This window comes from Mirounga leonina, unplaced genomic scaffold (genome assembly GCF_011800145.1).
Source record: "Mirounga leonina isolate KUSES-001 unplaced genomic scaffold, KU_Mleo_1.0 Mir_413, whole genome shotgun sequence".
NCBI lineage: Eukaryota > Metazoa > Chordata > Mammalia > Carnivora > Phocidae > Mirounga > Mirounga leonina.
In genome coordinates, this window is record NW_023270734.1 from 1,485,917 (window position 1) to 1,504,648 (window position 18,732).

The 18,732-nt window shown below is 46.5% G+C and overlaps 1 protein-coding gene across 12 annotated transcripts in view; it reads right to left on the reverse strand.

Moving 5' to 3' along the window:
- Positions 1–1,220: 1,220 nt before the first annotated feature.
- SVIL (supervillin) overlaps positions 1,221–18,732 on the reverse strand; it is a 229,085-nt gene continuing 211,573 nt past the window's right edge. For all 12 annotated transcript variants that reach the window (XM_034987201.1, XM_034987197.1, XM_034987200.1 and 9 more), the window contains 9 exons: positions 14,287–14,438; positions 11,871–11,976; positions 11,050–11,257; positions 9,293–9,426; positions 7,201–7,356; positions 5,439–5,582; positions 4,299–4,423; positions 2,295–2,450; positions 1,221–2,196 (listed from right to left, as the gene is read on the reverse strand). In XM_034987201.1, coding sequence (XP_034843092.1) covers positions 2,110–2,196; positions 2,295–2,450; positions 4,299–4,423; positions 5,439–5,582; positions 7,201–7,356; positions 9,293–9,426; positions 11,050–11,257; positions 11,871–11,976; positions 14,287–14,438 — 1,268 coding nt within the window. In that variant the 3' untranslated portion in view covers positions 1,221–2,109. The remainder of the gene's footprint in view (positions 2,197–2,294; positions 2,451–4,298; positions 4,424–5,438; positions 5,583–7,200; positions 7,357–9,292; positions 9,427–11,049; positions 11,258–11,870; positions 11,977–14,286; positions 14,439–18,732) is intronic.

Genomic DNA, 18,732 nt, shown 5'->3' on the forward strand with positions numbered 1-18,732 from the left:
AGGTCTGTAAGCAGGAAAGAGATGCAGGAAATGACTCGGAGGACAAGAGGCAAACAGGAAGTCGGTAGATATAGGACATGGGCACCCGCTTTACAGAGAAGAGGCAGGAAGCCGACTGCCGGCACCTTATCTACACTCCGATGACACCGATCTTAGCTGCTGCCTCAGCAAGCTGTCCACGGAAGCTCTTCCCACAACCCAAGCTCCTATCTGTGTAGGCAGGGATCTGGGTGACTTTGAACTGTCGGCTGCCCCGCCTCCATCCTTTGGACACTCCCCTGGTTGCCCTACGGGCTCTGAGCCCCTCCGTTCCTCTGCATTCTGCCTATGGGCACGTGCTCTGAATGCCCCTGTCTCCTTTCCCCTCTACATTTATTTCTTTGGCAGGTTCTACTCGTTCTGGTTTAATCTGTAATTCCGAGGTGCGGGACTGCACTGCTTTACTTCAACACCAATACTTTCCTATTTCAGCTACTGTAACGGTAACATCAACACCAGCAGATATCAGCACTTGACAATATCCAAAGAGCTTCTGCTTGATCCTCACCGAGAATCAATCCTAGGATGTGGGCAGGATAGCTAGTATTGACTCCTTTTCTTTCAAACTGAGGCAATCGAGGTGGTAAAGTTCAGTGACTGCCCAATATCCCAGAGTCGCAGAGCGCTGGGCCCAGGAGTGGCTGACAGGCCGCTGACAGGTGCAGGCCCAGGCTTGGGGCACACAGGCAACATTAAGTGATAATGTCTAAAGCCAATGTGCTCTTATCTGATGTGGTAAACTGAGACCAAAACGGGGGTGGGTGGGTGGGACAGATGCAGTGACAACTCATAGCAGGTCTATGGAATTCAAAACCCCGGATGTGGGATTTTATGAATATAGGAGCCTGTGAGGAGTTTTCTCATTTTTAGGTTTTCTAAATGCTTATATATTCAATATTCTTAAAAAGACACTGAGATCCTAAATGTGAAATGCAGAAATAGTTTTAGGGTAAAAAGCTTCTGTTGAGTGATGATTTGCAAAAATACGTCTTCAATATAGTACTCAGAACGAATGTTATGGGTCCAAAGTCTGTTCAGTTATATGACCCTATTATAAAATCTTGCCCTAAACTAAAATAAAAGTTATAGCAGTTAATATTAAATGGCAAAATACTGATATTAGGTTAACATTTACAAAAACACCCACATTTTTCGGAAAGGAACATGCTTGGGATCCAATGTGAAACAATTAATTATTGTGTTTATTCTCGAAGCTTTTATTTTGGAGTCCTGTGTCGCAAAATGACATGTTTTGTGTTTACAACAGGTATTAGAAACTTGAGATTTTTTTAAAATTTCTACTATTTTAGAGTAAAATTGGAGATAATGTTCCAAACCATCAAAAAAAAAAAATGCAGAGCAAACTTTTCTGTATATAAACTGTACATAAAAACAAGGCACTATACATTTCGGGGCGATATTAAGGTAGAAAGGTGGATGCGCACAGATTCTTCAGAGCCCATGCCAGGAAGTACAAATCCATTTGTTCGTTTTAGCACCGGAAGCAGCACTCAGAACAAGTCAGACTTAATGCTGAAGGAGACGTTTCTGAACGTGTGTGAAGATACGCAGGGGTGCCAGAGCTAATTTCACAGAAGCAATTCCATCTACCGTTCAGTATTATTTTGACACCAAAAGAAAAACAATCTTAAGAGTGAATGAATACATATTGCTTTGTTAAATACATATTTGACTTATATGGTGTTTATATAAATATATATATTTTAGAACCCACAAACTATCAAAATAACACTTTATAAAGAGAATTGCTTCCAAAAAAGGTGGGCAAGTGCGGGAGTTGCCGCACACGTGCACATAGGGACGCCTTTATTGACATTACCTGCTGAATCGTGGAAAGAGAGTTTCCAAAGGGTCCGCTTAAACATTTACAAAATACACAAATCTGGGACAAGCAGTAGAGCTAATAACTTTAGGTTTTGGAAAACTGATTAAAAAATCTTTTTTTTTTTTTTTTTTTAAAAACCCGGCCAAAAAAAAAAAAAAATACCCATTTCCCTGGTCCAATGGTATTGAAAGTGACGACAGAGGTTCCTCCAGCATCTCTCCCGCTCAGAACAGACCTTTTGCTTTCTTCAGGTTCACTTGCTTCCAGGCGGGCAGTGCATTGTATTCGTCCCTCGTCATGTCTAGTGCAAACTGCAAAATCGGGAGAAACGCCCAGCGGGTGAGTACAAGGACCCCCATCCCAGCCAAGCGTCTTGCTTAAACGCTATTGCACATGAAGACGTGCTTACCTCAAAGTCTTCATCAGTGAGATAAAGCTCAAGCTTCAGAGGATCAACTCCCTCGGGCAGTGGCCTGGCTAGCAGATCGGCCAGTGGGTAAATGGTTTTACAGAGCTTGGCTAAGACATCTTCCACAAGGGTGATCTGGTTGGAAACTTCCGTATCCTAGAGAAGAGGAGGGAGCAGAGAGAACTTCATGCCCTGCATCTGCACAAATGCTTTACCGCGCACGGGCGCAAACACAGCCCTACTGTCCACTCTGCGCCCCAGCTGGAGAGGCTCGCTCAGGCAGAAGCAGGCTCTGAAATGGAAAGGAATTGCCCAAAGCCTCACAGTTCTGACTTTTACATGTCTTCCCACCCCACCAAATAAATCCTGGCTTGGGGCTGCCTCAGAAAAATGTTTAGGGACCATCACATGAGTGAATTATGGCATACGATTATTAAATTTGAACTCTAAACACTGGAAGCGTTCAAATAATGGAATTTGTTTAAAAGCATTTAAAAATAACCTTAAGAGAAATCACATCCTTTCTTATCAGCCCCATTTCTTAATCTGGAATAGAGAAAGGTAAGAAAATGCGTCTAGAAGATGCTGTTGAATCTAGATTTTTTTAAAAAACCACTGTGCATTTAATCTGAACAGGTTATTCCAGGTAAATGATCTTCCTCTGTTAAACCCGGAATCCCAGATTGGCTGCCCTCCTTTTGAGTGGCGGGAATGAACAACTAACGGTGTTGCCAAATTCATCAGTGATGGTACAGACTAGCGCTCACAGAGTGGGTTCTGGAGCAGGCCTGCACCCGAGACCCGGGACAAGCTATGGCAGGTCTCTGTGCCTCCGCTCCTTCCCTAGAAAAACGCGGATAACACGAAGACGCATCTTAAGAGACTACTGTGAAAATAAAGGAGAAAATACACGCCAAGCGCTTGGAGCCGTGCCTGGTGCCCAGCAAGCACCTGGCGATTGTGTTGCTACTACAGGCTGGTGTAGGAAGCCCGAAGTCCGTGCACACGATGCTCCAAGCCCACTGCCGCCCCGGGACCTACAGCGGAAGCAGGGCACCAGGGCAGTGACAGCCTCCAGCTCAGACTGCAGGAGGCGGTGATGGTCCACACCGTGCCTAGTGTGGATTGCACGTCTATGGTAAACGGAGCCCTCTGCTAGGACTGGCGGGCTCCTCCCCGTGTGGACCGAGTCCACCCGGTTCCAGAGAGAGGTGAGGCTCAGCAGTGCACTGAACATCCATTGTTAAGCAGCGGTGAACTCTTTTTCTTTACACCTGTTCAGACCTCCCGTAAAATACCCACGTCCTCTCCCCTGGAACAACAAAACGGAACAAAACGAAAAAAAACCCCTTGGAATTGCTACTGCTAGCAATGTCAAAAACTCGTAACTTAAGAAATTTGACATAGCTGTACTAAGCTTTTTTTTTTTTTTATGTGGTTGGTAATTATAACGTTCTGGTTAATAGTATGTTTTAGTAAATAAAGGTTATGACAAATGCTTCCTGTGCTGACACCAGCTGGTCTCATAAAAAACTATTAATGAGCTATTAACACTGCTTATCAGGAGGGACACATTCATTCACCCAGTAATCTGAGCAGGTTAATCCATCACAGGTTTATTCTGTGTGCCCTCTAACACGAGGTTAATGTCTGAAACAAGAGGATTTTGTTGTGCCTTACATGGCCCTTGAGAAGCAATAGATTTTTAGCTAACAGAAGGAAGAGATGGCAGCTTTTATTTATGTAAAGTCTTCAGAGTAATTAAGTTCACCTTTGCTTTTAAGTTCGTTTAACTTGAGCACCAGGTGTAGAAAATTAACCAAAAGAGTTCAGATGATTTCTTCTATTGCTGAGCTAATCCTACGTAGGCTTGTTAACGTGTTGTAAAAGAAAAACACGTTTTCTCACTTTGAAGATGCAGTTGGATGCCCCTCCCCAAGGGAAAGTCCACGCACAATCTGAAAGGCGGGGAGCTATCTTCACAGGGAGGGAAAGCGCGCTCACCATTTCTGTGATTTCAGCGATGTCCTCTCTGTGCTCCCAGCTGGGGAACATGTTGGTGAACGTCAGGGGCTCCAGACCAGCGTGGATAAGGTAAGACTTGGGGGGAGGCCTCTTGATATTTTTTCCTGTAGGTACACAGAAGGCGATGTCAGTACACCCAGGGGTTGGGTCTGAAGAACTGGGCTTTCTCTGATTTCCCTTGAAATCTTTTCTTGTTTGGATCCCTTATGGTTAAAATGCAAGTTTTGAGTAGCTCATAACAACACATGGATGATGTTTATACAAACTGTCAATTTTATGATATAACAATGCATAAAACTGCATGGAATTGACCTGAGTCTGACAAAATGCTTCTAGAACTCTGAATGGGAGAAAGCCTCTCTCCGTGGCGTCGGGGTAAGACATTTTCTCTTGTGCTCACGTGTGGAGAATACCTTCCTAATGCAGCATTAGGTTCAGTGTCAGTTAAACAGCTAATGACAGCATTTTATAAGCCACTCTAACTTAAACATTTGGTGGAAATTTGTTACTTATCACTGATGAGCTTTTCAAGAGAAAATCGACTATACAAACTCAGTGGAACTAATCCATGAAACCTTAAAAATTAAGATAGAAATTAATGGCATTTTCACTTTATAAAGAATACTATAAATTTTAGGTTGACAGTATAGTAAAAAGCCATGAGTTCACTATAGGTATTTTTTTTTTATATATAACGCTAAAAATAATAATAATAAAAAGGTTGCCATCGGCTCTCCAGGCCGTGTGGGGGAGCTTCCCACTCTCAGACAGTGTGGCACTACGTGTGGGTGGAGGCCCGCGTGTCCCCAGCATGACTCATTCCCAGTGCAAAAGGGTTTTCATCAGTCCAGGGTATTCCACAATATAGTCTTTGACCTTGAGGGTAGAGACTTAGGTGGCCCAGTTATATAAAAGAGAAAAATGAATTCTCATTCATGCTGACAGCCAAGAACACACTAATCTCAAAATTAAGAAGCCTTAAAAAATTAAAGGGGGGGAAAAAGCTTGGCTTCATCACTGTCTGGCAGGCTTTATCAAGGCTGGCTGGCCCACGCAGGAAGAGGAAGGCCGCTCTGCGGCCCCCACCCGGTGGGCGAAGCTTGTGGCCGTGGCCCTCACCTTTGCAATACTGGAGCACGGTCTCCATGGCGCTCTTCCGGTCGGAGGCCCAGCGAATGCGGGCCGAACCGGTGATCTTGTTCTCGATGGGCCACCAGCCTTGCCAGAGGTACACCTCATGGTGATTGTCAACAAGGAAAAGAGCTGTGAGGGCAAGGACAGACCAGACGATCAGGGGTCCTCCGTGGATGCTACCAGCTCACTCTTCCCCAAACCTACAGGAGGCCTTCCCGCCCTGTTGCTTTTGTTGGGGGCGGGGGCCGGGCAGAATCCCCTTGGCAGGGGCCAGGGGAGGGTGTCCATGACGCCTCAGCCCTCTGAACATTCAATCAGAAAAAGCCTCTGGGCAGAGAGGGGTGGTATCTGTGACGCCGGCCTCTTCCCTTCCCTCTCCCCACCTCCTGTCTCCCCCGGCCCCTCCTCAGCGCAGGCCTGCTGGTGGCCCTTCTGGGAACTGCAGCGAGCTGGGTGGAGGGATAGTGCATGTGCCACTCCAGGGCTTGTGAGCACCGTGTATCTCCCAGGAGCGGATTAAACACTGGAGAGTGCATCTCCCTTGCCCTACAGGTCACTGATGTTCATGCCCCATGTGGGACTGCTTCGTAGGTGACTCAGTTCAGGGTTCTTTGCGAGAAAAACAAGCTTTAAGAAGTAGATGTGTTCCACCGCTTCCTGCCCTCTTCTTCTCATCCAACGGTCACCCTGACTCTTACTCCATGTGGCTAAGGGGCTCTCACACTTACTAGGTCCTCCTGCCCTGAGTCCTTTCCTAACACGCATTTCAGGGATGCTGTGCACACACCTGGAAAGCCCAGTGGAGGTTGATAAGAACCTATCCTGGGCCATAGCAGGAAGGGGGGGGCGGGCAGCAGCCACTCTTAAGGAAGTTGCTAATGCTTCCCACAGTGGCAAGGGCACCAGATGAGCTTTTAAGGTGGGGACCTAGGCGGCCAGGGTCCTGCGAGATTCCTGGCTGAGGGGAGAAGGCGCAAGGGCTCAGACTCGACTGCAGGAGGGCAGGAGGGTCCATGCAGCCCAGTCTCTGGTGACTGACTGTCCCAACCGGAACAAGAGCACAGAGGTTCTGTCTGGAGGTGGAGGTCGAGTGGAAATAGCCCTGACCTTGGGATCAGAAGACAAGGGTGGGAGCCTCAGCCCTGCCCTCCGGCCTTGGCTCAGCAGACACCATTCTCTGGCTGACTCAGCAGATGCTCCCACCCCCTTGCTCCCTGGCCCCTTGCTTTCCCAGGCTCCCTTGCAGCAGAGGTGGTCATGTGACAGAGCTCTGGCCAATGGGATGTAATCAGAAGTCAGCGGGGGCTTCTGGGAGAGCTTTTGCTTCATCTGATAAAAGGGAGAGACATGGCCGTCCCTGTCCCTACCTCTTCTTCCTGTCTTGAAGGAAAACATGATGGCAGGAGCAGGGGCAGCCAACTGTGGACCATGAAGCAACAAGACTGAGGGGAGGCTGCGAGAACAGCAGAGGTTCCAGGCCTGACATAACTGTGCTCAGCCTATTCTTAACGGACATATTTGGGTGAGTCAAGTCACTGGGCCTCAGTTTCTTAGACTGTAACATACGGTTGATGTCCCCTTCCTTTTGGAGTAGGTGTGAGGATGAAATTAGGTAACATAAGAACGTTACTTGCCAGTGTACTGGGCAAATAAAAACTGTTTCCTAAATATGAACGTCAAATAAAAGGGCTCTTTGGAGGGTGTATCTTCTGCGGCCCGGCCCGACGCCCCCTTCCGCCGGCCGTACCTGGCTGCGGTGCACTATAAAGATCTTCCTGCAGGAAGGGCATGGAATTGACCACAGAGGGGTCTCGGGCGGGGTACATGAATTCCGTGGCTGAGAAATCCCCGGAGGAACTGCTGAGGATGAACAGGCGGGGTGTGAAGTTAAAATTTCCAGGATCTTGGAAAGAAAAGAGAACAAAGCTGAAGACAAAACGGGCACCAAAGTACATCCCAGATAGATTAGAGAATTAAGGTTAACATAAAATAATCCAAAATGAGTGTGAAGATGGGTAAGATTTACCTGAGCTTGGATGTGGGGAAGGCCTTTTTAATCATAATTATAAAATAAGTAATGAAAGGAGAATGGATTTATGTGTTGACAGTATAAAAATGAAAAATTTCACTGCAGAAAAACCCCAAAGTGAAAAGGCAAGTGACACAATGAGAAATATGGAAACTTGTTAATATCTTTAGTATATAAAGAAATATAATAAAGATAAATATCTCAGTGAAAATGTGTAAAAGGCAAAAATAAAACATTCACCAAAGTAGAAATACAAACGACTAAAAAAAAAAAAAAAATACATCGTGTTTAACAGTACTTCCAATTTAAAACATTAAGTTAGAACAGTGCTTAGATATCAGTTTGCCCCACTAATTTTGGCCAAGAGGAAAAGGTAACCTACCGAGTCTCTGTGCTGAAAATGTACCCTCTCGGATGTATATTGCTGGTGAGAATGAAACTTGGTGCCAATGTCCTGGGGCACCCTTGTTGATATGTACTCTAAATCTTTTCTACCTTTACCATAGCAGTTCTGTATCTAGGACTTTAACTAGAAATAAATGCAGATACTTATTTTAAATTTATCCACAATTCTATTGTATAATGAGGAAAAATTGGAAACAGCTCTCTAAACTAAAATTAAACTAAAAAAGACAGGTTAAGTAGAAAATGGCATATAGCATCTTCATGGAATACCCTGCAGCCACAAAAGTCTAAATATGAACAACTTGAGAAACTGTTCATAATAAAGGGAAAAATCAGGTTACAAAACTGTATACTGCAATCCAAAATTTTCTTAAATATAGATATGTATGGATCACATAGAGAAATGTTAACTCTAGTTACCTTTGAGAGAGATGATTATAAGGGACTTATGCTTTCAAACATTTTCCATCATCAACATGCATTATTAAGAAAAACCATATAGGGGCGCCTGGGTGGCTCAGCCATATAAGTATCCAACTCTTGATTTCAGCTCAGGTTATGATCTCAGGATCATCAGATGGAGCCCCTGCTTAAGATTCTCTCTCCCTCTCCCTCTGCTCCTCCCCCCTCCTAACCCCTGTTGCGTGTGTGCGTGCAAAGGCGCTCTCAAAAAAATAAATAAATAAAAATCAAAGTTCATGAAAATTGAGAGGTGGTTGAATGGAGTGGTGGTTCTGAGTACATCTCACTGTGGTTCAACCCTGGGCAGGTTGATGAACTTCCCCGTGCCTCAGTTTCCTCATCGGTAGAAACCTGGTGGCATTAGGTTGTGAGTGCTGGGTTGATGTGTATCAGGTGCTTAGGTGGTGCCTGGCTCATCCTGAACTGCTTAATACTTGTTAGCTCTCCTTATGTTCATCTGTATTGGAGTTGATCTGCATTTTGTGTATTTAAATACAAAACTGACTTATTCTCTAATCTGAACTCCATTGTGTCCCTGCACCCAGGAAGCTGGCTAAACCGAAAGCATCCTGTTCCATAGGATCACAGTGTGTCACTGCTCATCTGGTTTCCTGGAATTTTCGTCTTCCCTCTCTTCAAGTCATGCTTACCTTCAAGGCTCTGTTTAAATGCCCTGTCTTCTGTGGGGCCACGCATGATTTTCCTGGTGGAACTCATCTTTTTCTTTTTAACTCTCAGCCCCCTTCATTTGTACCTCTTTTATGACACACTAAAGTTTTATTTGGCCTTATACCCGTCTTGCATATTATTTAGCATCCTTATTGGGTTGTAGGCCTGTGAGGACCTAGCCTCAGTCTGATTCATTGGGTGTTGTACACAATACAGGCTCAATAAATATGTATCGACTAAAGTAGTGATGGAAGGCTACGGAATGTTCTATTACCTTGAAGCATGCAGTCGTAGGCTTTCCTATCTCTCCTTCCTAAAGCGTCCCAGAAGCCCAGGGGCTCGGATCCTTCGTCACACTCGTGTATTGTCACTTTGCTGCTACTATGCAGTCCTGCTTCCAGGGGACATCTGCACGGAGAAAATCCAGTAGGTTTTTTTTTTCATAAGCCCCGGACATGTTGGCAGTACAAAATTATTCAAGACTAAATCTACGGACCGGTTCACCATCTCTCTTCTACTTTCTAACTAAAACAGTTCTCACTAATGAATGAAAACGTGCTCTGTGGTTTATGAGTGTGTGTGTGTGGGGGGGCGGGGCAATGAGAGGGACTGGCTTGGCCCTTAGAGAAGAATGTACGATTACATATAAAATGTAATGAAAGTGATATACATTTTTATATATAACATACATACTTACTATTCCTTGTCCTCTCCTGCTAGAACATAAGCTTCACGGGGACGGAGACTTGGGTTTGTTCACTAGCCAAGTCCCTGGTCCCTAAATCTGGGCTTGGCACCAAGTACGTGCTCAATCATACCTGCTGAGTGAATGAGTGAATGAGTTCATTGTTTTTTCTCAGTGGTCCAAGGGGAAAAGCTGATGGACCAGGGATGCCTTTGACTAGCTCAGTGAAGGTCAGTTATCACTCCTCCCCGCTCCCTAGCGCACAGAACAGGGTCTGGAGAGGAGACGCTTGGCTTCCCAGCTGGCTGCCCGTGGCAAGGGCCCTGGCCTGCGCGCTCTCCTTAGCGCTGGCTATGCAAACGGTCCCGAGGGAACTCTGTCCCCACCGCACTGCCCTGGGGCCCAGAGGACGGATTGGACCAAATGATACTTCGGTGGCATATTGTGGCCCTGGAAACTTTACACTTTTACTGTTCAGACGTTACCACCGTCCTCCGGGGGTCTCAGCCTGAGGAAGCACTAGGCATCCCCCGAAAGCCGGGGTGACACTGGGCTCTAGCTGGTTGTCTACGGGGCCTGCTGGGCTTGGGCTGCAGCCCCTTCTAGACGGTGACTGTGCAGGACAACCCACTCCCTTGCAGGCTTTCTCTTCCTGCTTCAGTTTTCCCTCTCCCCCTGTGGCCCTTGAGTACTGCCCCGGCACTGGGTGCTTCCTTGGGGAGCTGCCCGAGTGTGGGGGCCTGCCTGGGACGGGAACCAACCCCAGCCCCTGCTGTGCTGCGCCCCAGAACTGGCCCAGGCAGGCCGACCACTCCCTGGCAGGTGGCTGCCTTGGAGAATGCGGAAACACGGTCGTCCTCTGAAAAGGGGGCATCTCCTAGTCGGACACGGTTGGTTGGTAGTCTCCCCAGCTCTTCTTCAGCTCAATGCTTTCTAACTTTCCATGGCTCTGGCAGAACTAAAACTCTGACCCCTGAAAGATATTTGAAATTTGCTCTCTTTAAATGACTAAGGACTCCAGGCTTTTCGTTCAAAAGATGAACTGTACCTACAAAGAAACTAAAGCACTTGTTGGGGTCATTTCCCTTGCTCCTCACTCCACCTTTTATGGAGGCAGGTAAATCCTCAGAAAGTGGGGGAAGCCCTCACATCAGCAGTTTTACGGGAGATGTGTGTCACACCCGCTTGGAACGTGAGAGGTGCTGACGAGGTTCATAACTACCCCCTGCTGAAGTCACTTTAAGTACACCAGGGTTTCTATGGGCTTCTACTGGGTATCCTTCCCACCTTAGCCTGTGTCCCACAGGGAAGCCCCTTCTGGAGAGGCGCCCACGCACAATACTCACTGTTCTTTGATTTTATTTGCTGCAGTCCTTCCAACCTCCTTCGTGTGGGCTTGGGCTTTGCATCCGTGCCACAAGTAAATGAGGGCTTTATTTACGTTGAGGACAACCATGGAAGTCCTGGACCTCAGGCTACTACAGTGACAGGCCACTTCCAGCAAATTTCCTTCCACGGGCACTTCTCCTCGCACACAGTACAGCCTCCACTCGCCTGCAGGGGGCACCAGCGGCACAGAGTTAGGCCCGGTGCTGCCCCCAGAGCTGCCCTCCATCGGCAGTCACCAGCCAGCACCACCACCCAGCCCGGCCCAGCCTGGGGCGGGCAGCAGCTAGCTTACTGCAGGCCCAGAAAGCACATCCTTTTGAAGTTAGAAGCAGGTTCATGATGTAGAAAGACCATTTTTACAAATTTATAAATACCCAGGTAAATCCTGTAACAGGCATATTTTAAGAGGCTCTGATGCTAAGCCCTTTTTTTTTTTTGGATGCTGGCCCCCCAAAATCTCATAATTTATCATGGACGACCCACTGAATTGTTTCCCTCTTAAGAAGAGACTGAGTCACTGAGAGGATTCAGTTTAAGGTGGAGTCATCTGTCAGCCTCCTGCATGCAAAGTCCTATCCTGAAGTAAACTCCACAGGACTGGGGTTGGGATGGGGCGCTATGAGCTCCCCATACAGCTGATTTGTAAGGCAAACGTTAGGAGGCTTTCAGGGGTAAAGACACACCTATATAAAAGGAGATTTACTTTAACCCCTCTTGTGTATAAAAATATCTTCCAGGAGAGGGGAAAAAACCAAATTCCAATAGTAAAGTGACTTACTTTGTGCATTTTCTTCTTCCTCTTCCCGTCTCCCAGAGTGCACCACCATGCCCCCCTGGAAACACTGCAGAAAGCAGGGGGGCTCCTTTCCCTGCAGAACCTGGACCTTTCAACGTAAACACATTCAAATAAGTAACATGTACTGGGTTTCCAGAGTCTTCAAAATAATACATGTCTATGGTAAAAAAAAATCTGGAAACTATCAAGAAATACACACAAAAGCCAGTGATAATACTATTATCTCAAGATAACCACCATAAAAATTCCAGGGCCTAGCTTTCCTTTCCAAGTATTTTTCAGGTATATGTCTTTCCCAGGCAAAAATAGGATTGCTGTTTTATGTTACTTTATACTGATTTTCTTCACGTGATGTATTTCGGTCACCAAAGGCTCTTGAAACATGAATTTTGACATTTCAATGGCATTCCATGGTACAGATGTAACATGACTGATTTAAACACATTTTCAACAAAGTCTGCCTCTCGGCAAGGAGAACGGCTGATCACTTAGTAATTCTGGGGGAAAGAACAGTCTCTTTTGCAACCATGCCCAGAGTCCACTCACAGTGCCGTGGGCCTGCCGACCACGGCCTCGCCCTCGCCTGTGAACCACTGTGTTCCAGCAGGTGGTAGCTGCTCATAAACTGTGTGGGTTGACTCCCCTCACTCTCACTCCGGCTAGACATTTTCCTTTAACAAGGAAACTGTTGACTGAGCCCGGCAGTCCAGGCACACCAAAAGGTAGGAAGCATTTCCCACCAAGTGTTAACCAAGCTCAGGGCCCGTTCTGCATAATTAAGTGCCATTTTGTGGCAGTGTTTTATAGGTCTGGAGTGTTCTTACATCTGTTGGCTTGACAAAAAAAAAAAAATGCAATGCTCAAACTAGAGAGGTTAAGACTCAAAAATTCTAAGGCGGATTTTGAAGGCATGATTAAAACATGGCCTTTACAAAAATTAAAAAGGCAGTTGAAATGACCCACAATTAAGAAAAAATTAAAATGCAGTGGTCTCTAACAATTATTTACAATTATTATATGGTCTACAGTAGGAAATATATACTTTTTAGGGAAGAGGAGCAGCTCTTAGAAGGCTAAAAGTGAGTGCTGATCTGTTCTGGAGAAAATTCACCTGTTCTCTTCCCTGGTGCTATTGTGAACTACTCATCTGAGGTCCTGAAGATATTTGCACATGATATCATGTTCTCCCCAAAACCCCACAGTCAACTCTTAATTACTAAAGGGTGGGACCCGAGGCAAAGATAATCCGAACATCAAAAAGTACTGTTTACAAAGCTTTGGCATTGGCATTAAACAGGCCCTGCGGTTACAGTGGTGGGGAAGACCAGCACGCACTGTCTCTTTCATGCTTGCAGGGAAAGACAGAAAATAAATGAGTAAACACAACGTATTCAAAGTGTAAACAAAATGACAACTTGATTATGTAGTTTTAAGTAGTGGTAAGAATGGTAAGTGCTAGAAAACAGAGTAACAGGACAGAGAATAGGAAGGGATTTGGATAAAATAGGTGACATTTGAACAGCTATCTGAATCTTGAGGTTGAAAGTTACTGTGGATACAGAGGAACTTTGGGAATGGGAAATTGTGCAAAGGCCCTGGGGTAGAGGGAAAGAGGTCTGAGCAGTGGCAAAGAAGCCTAGACTCGCCCCGGCCATGGTGCAAGACAGAGGGAGGGGGGGTGCAGTGGCCTGCCACGAAGGTGGAGGCGCACCACCAGGAAAACGCTGGGACTGCGGTCCAAGTGTGCTGGAGAACAAGGGAATGACATGATCTGACAGGATCCAGAAAAAAAGCACTCAGGTTGCTGTGAGGGATGCAGATGATGGGAATCCTAATTTTTATGTTAATCTCTGATACTTCCCTAGGACAGATTTGTGTAAGTGGAAAAAGTGATCAGAGTTTATGAGGATTTTTAAGGTTCTTGAGCCAAACTGCTTTCCAGGATGGCTGTTTCAGGCTATCCTTCCCACTGGAAGCATCCTGCTAAAAATCCTCACCAGCCTCAGACCCATTCTTTATAAAACCTCCAGCAGTTTTAGAAGTGGAAAACAGCATCTCTTTGTTTCATTTACCATTCCTTGCGTATTAGTCAAGTGGAAACTTAAAAAAAAGAAAAAAAAACAAACCACTCACTGGCACTTGGTACTTGATTTGTGGATTTACTATTTGCAGATGCAACATCTCCTTTAAGAGCACATGACTCCCGGCCAGGCAGTGGGGAGGTGGGAGTGGAGGCCCAGCCTGGAATCTGGGGAAGCCAGCCAGGACTAAGCGTCCCTTGCATGATGCGGTCTTTGTTCACTGGACTGGCTCTTCAGGGGACCCGGCCCCAACCCCGGGGGCTCCGCAGGAAGGCCAAGTCTCTCCTCCCCTGGGACAGCCACTTCCCAGGACTTACCTGGGCACCCCTCTCCTCATCCAGCTCCACTGTCATCAGAGCCGACGTGCCCTTCTCGCTCACGGTTGACTGCCGGCCTTGCCAGAAGAAGTAGACACACTTCTCTTTGCCAGCCACCCGTACCGAGTGCTCTCCCTTTTGTCGACTTCCCACTGCAAACACAAAGAACCCACAAGGGCGGAATAATCAGAAGAAATAGCTTTTGGGCCTGGGGCTGAGGAGAAAAACCATCTTCCTTCCCGTTAACTGATCCCGAGCCTCCAAATTGGAGAAAAAATGATCTCGCCTTCTTGATACCCTGAGAAAAACACCTGTCATCCTACAGGAAGGCGGCAGATCTCCAAGTATGTGACAGAGAAAAACGGTGGCTGCCGGAGCAGGACTCCCAAAGACACAAATGCATTTTCCGTATCACGCCATTTTTTTGGGCAAAAGATTAGCTGGTAGAGAAAAGATATTGAGAACAACAGCTGGGCCAGCTTTAAGCACAAAGGGAAAAGTTTAGTCTGTGAAAACGATTCTAATCAAAACAAAACAAAACAAAACACCACTCTGAAGTTTCCAAATTCTGTCAGAAATGGAAGAGATCTATTGCTGACATATCACTTTCACAAACGAATCTGGGATTTCAATCCTATCTGTCCCCAGGACGGCAGCCAGGTTGGAGGGACTCGGTCAACCTTAGCAGCACCCAGGACACAGATCTCACTGAAGAGCAGGCGCGGAAAGTTCACTGGTCAAGGGGCCATCTTTAAAAGGCCGTATTTTAGACCTCGCCTCGCTACTTTTAGGGTATATACCGCACTCCAGACTCCGCTCATTCATTCATTCATTCAGCAGATAGTCCCCGAGCACCTACAGTGTGCTGGGGACTCTTCCCGATATCAGGCTAAGCCAGACGGACTGCTCCCCTGCTCTCATTCAACCAACAGATGAGCAAGACAGTCTCAGATAGTCCCAAGTGCTCTGAGAAAGACAGACGGGGGGACGTGACCTGGGGCAGGGTGAGTACCGATGGGATTCCCTGTTGAGGGAATGCCTCTCTGAGGAGGTGACCGATGACAAGAGGACAGGACGTGCAGGCAGACCCTTCTGGAATGAATGAGGTCAGGAGACTAAGCTGTTACCTCAGATGCCTGCCTGCGTGGTCCCAGAAAGTGGTGGTCAACAAGGGGAGAAAACAGGCGGTTATAAACCCCAACCCCCCTCCCCCCCACTTATTGAAAGTTAAAGATGATAACTGGATTCTCTGGTTCTATATGAACTCAGTTTTTCTCAGCTCCAATCCCATTTACAACATCACAGCTGTCTTGAGGTTTGAAGGTAAGAAGAAAGCTCATTTATTTTAAGTTCTTAGGAGGCCAGGGCCATATTTATTTGATTTTTTTGGCCGTTTAGCAAAGCACTCTATAAACAGTTTCCATAAACGATTATAATACTTCTTACAGCACTTTGCCTAAGCACAACCTTCAGTGCCGTCTTTTGTGGACCTGAACTGGTCAAGTTCATGTATTTTTAAGTGGATGAGATGAAAGAGAAACAAACCATCAATGAATAGGTCAGGTATATTCACAATTAGTTTGGAAGCCACTCCTTTGAAATTTCTGCTACTTTAGATAGGAACAAAAGTTTGCCTTTGATTAGCAAATCCCACTCTTCAAAGTAGTGAAAATTAGTCCTGTCAGCTGGGGAGAGATATGCTTAAAACAGGTCACAGAAGTTGATACATAGCTTGAAATTTGTTAGCACTTAAATACATTGTGTAAGTATATATTCAGGTTTCAATAATAACCAATGTTTTACCACCTACCATCCTCATGTGGACTTCAGTATCTACATCTAAAATAGAAATATTTTCTTAAAATAGTTTTCAGTATTTTTCCTTGGAATTTTCGTCAGTATACCCAAATTTAATCCTACACACAACTTAATTCTCATTCCATTTATTTTTAATTTTAGCAAAGTAAAGATTCAGCTTTCATCAGTAAGACATTACAGACTGTAACCTTTATAGACTTGATCAGATGGCTAATTTAAAGTGTTGATGTCTCGTGCCTCAAAATACTTTCCGGAGTCAGTTTGTGACCAGTAGCTGTGTTTAGGAGTAACAGAAGACACGGAGAACATAAAGAACTGCTCCTGGTCAGGTGGTCTTGCAGCAGAATCCCATTTACTGCTCACCGACTCACGGCAGCTCGAGCATGTATCATGCTCCGGAGCTGCCTGGCTCTGTTACTGGGGCAGGACCCAACCTGCCAAGGCCTTCCATCTCCCTTCCCTGGAGTGCACGGTTCACTCCCCAAGGAGTTTCTCTGTGTGCCTGTGCAGGCTGCCTGGTGTCTGCCAGGAGGATGACTGTCCTGTCTCTACAGCCAATGGTTTCTGCTGACCCTGTCCCGGAAGAGCTTCCCGAGCTCCGAGTTCAGTCCTGTTTGCAGGTGCGGCCCTTGAGGGGTACGAGTGATGAGGGGCTGGACCGCAGTGGCCAAGGGGCCACTGTTCATGCCACTGGGCTATGCTTCTCTGCTCCCAGAGGGACTGTCTGGAGATCTGAATGCTCCCTGCTCTAACTTAATGCTCTGCAACTGGACTTCTTCAGAGTTGTAACTTAGCTCATAAAGAAGCTGCTGGAGCTGGCTGTGAGATGTGCATTGTGTTTACAGAAAGTATTTGCCTGGGTGAAATCATTATTTCTTAGGGGCCTCCAAGAGAATAGTCTCTGAAGGCCTCAGAAATCTTGGATTCATGTGATTCACAGTGATTTTGCTTGTGTTGCTTAGGACATCAGTGACGATTATTTCTGTGTCAGGCACATGCTAAACATTATACGTATTAGATTATAATTGTAAACATGAGAGACGATGGACTCTGAAAAACAAACAGAGTTTTAGAGGGGAGGGAGGTGGGAGGATGGGTTAGCCTGGTGATGGGTATTAAAGAGGGCACATTCTGCATGGAGCACTGGGTGTTATACGAAAACAATGAATCATGGAACACTGCATCAAAAACTAATGATGTAATGTGTGGTGACTAACATAACGTAATAAAATAAAATTAAAAAAAAGATTATAATAATCTGTGAGCTGGGTATCATCTCTGTTTTCTAGATGAGAACACCGAAGCTCAGACAGGCTAATTCACTTTACCCACCTTGCAGAGCTGGTATGTAGGGCCTGAGAGAAGATGCAGGCTGTATGGCCCCAGGACCTGTGGCCTTTCCTCCAAGTCCTAGGGCCTCCCTATGAATGGGAAGGGGGCTTTCAGTATCCTAATCTGCTCTCTACTCCCCGTGTGACTTTGGGTGGGGGCCCTACTGAGAAATCAGCAGAACGACACGGTACATCCCGGGGCGCCTTGGGGAGGCACTCAAGGACAGTGTGCAGCAAAGCCCCCAGTGCTGTGCCTCGTGTGCCGTGGGCCGGGTGGGCCTCCAGGCCGGGGGCACCCCCCGACAGCCCTGGGTGCAGCCTCCGATTCACTGGCCGCCAGCAGAGCCCGCCTTGGGGAACCCAGCATGACGTCGCTGCTTCACCCACACCTGCCTTATTGGCATTTATGCTATATGCTTCCTGAAGGCAGGGCCGGATGGATTTACCTACTCCCTAAAATAAGTGTCTTATGCCCAGAAGACAGATGCGGTGCTCAGTAAATGCCACCAGGTGATTAACAGACTTACTTTTGATCAATTAGGAAAGAAATCAACTGGTTTTGAGTCTGCGGACGTCTCATCAGCAGACCACGGCCTCCACTGCCTGGGGCCCCGGGGCAGCCACAGCTGGTCAGCAAAGAGGCTGTCTGAGAGGTGAATAAACTCCCGGGGGCTGAATCTCGAAATCACAAGGTTGCGACAAACTCCTAAATGGCGGGGCTGAGGGACGCTGCCGAGAACTGGCTACTTCTGGGCAGGGAAAAGGGGTTCTCCCTCCAAAGTCCACTGGCTCTCCTCCCTCACTACCTCTCGTGCAAAGCACACAACTGAGTGTTTTGCTTGAGTATTTCACCGACAGGAACCACGAGCAGTTTGACTATGTATTTATTCTACCTGATCCACAGAGCGTGTTAATGCTCCCAGCCTCAGAGGAAATAGCTTCTTTTATTTTTCATAAATCTTTTGTGCATTACCACACCATTTGGTTGCAGTTCTAAGTCATCCAGATAGGCTTCACTTAAGACTTTCATTTAAGCAGTAGACAGCCACATGGCAAATATCATTTGGAGGCAAATCATCACTTTCCCAGAGAACCTCTGGGGACGGGGCAGGGGAGGGAGTGGGGGGAGCAGAGAAACCTTAACTTCTCTAAGGAAACATGACATTCGTTAGCAATGCTAGCTCATCAGGATCCATCTTTAAGGTTGACTAAGTGGTTCTCAAGCGAAGGACCAGATTGGCGCACTGTCCCCACGGCTGACGGTAAGGCAGCGCGCACGGGGAAGGGGCTCTAAGAA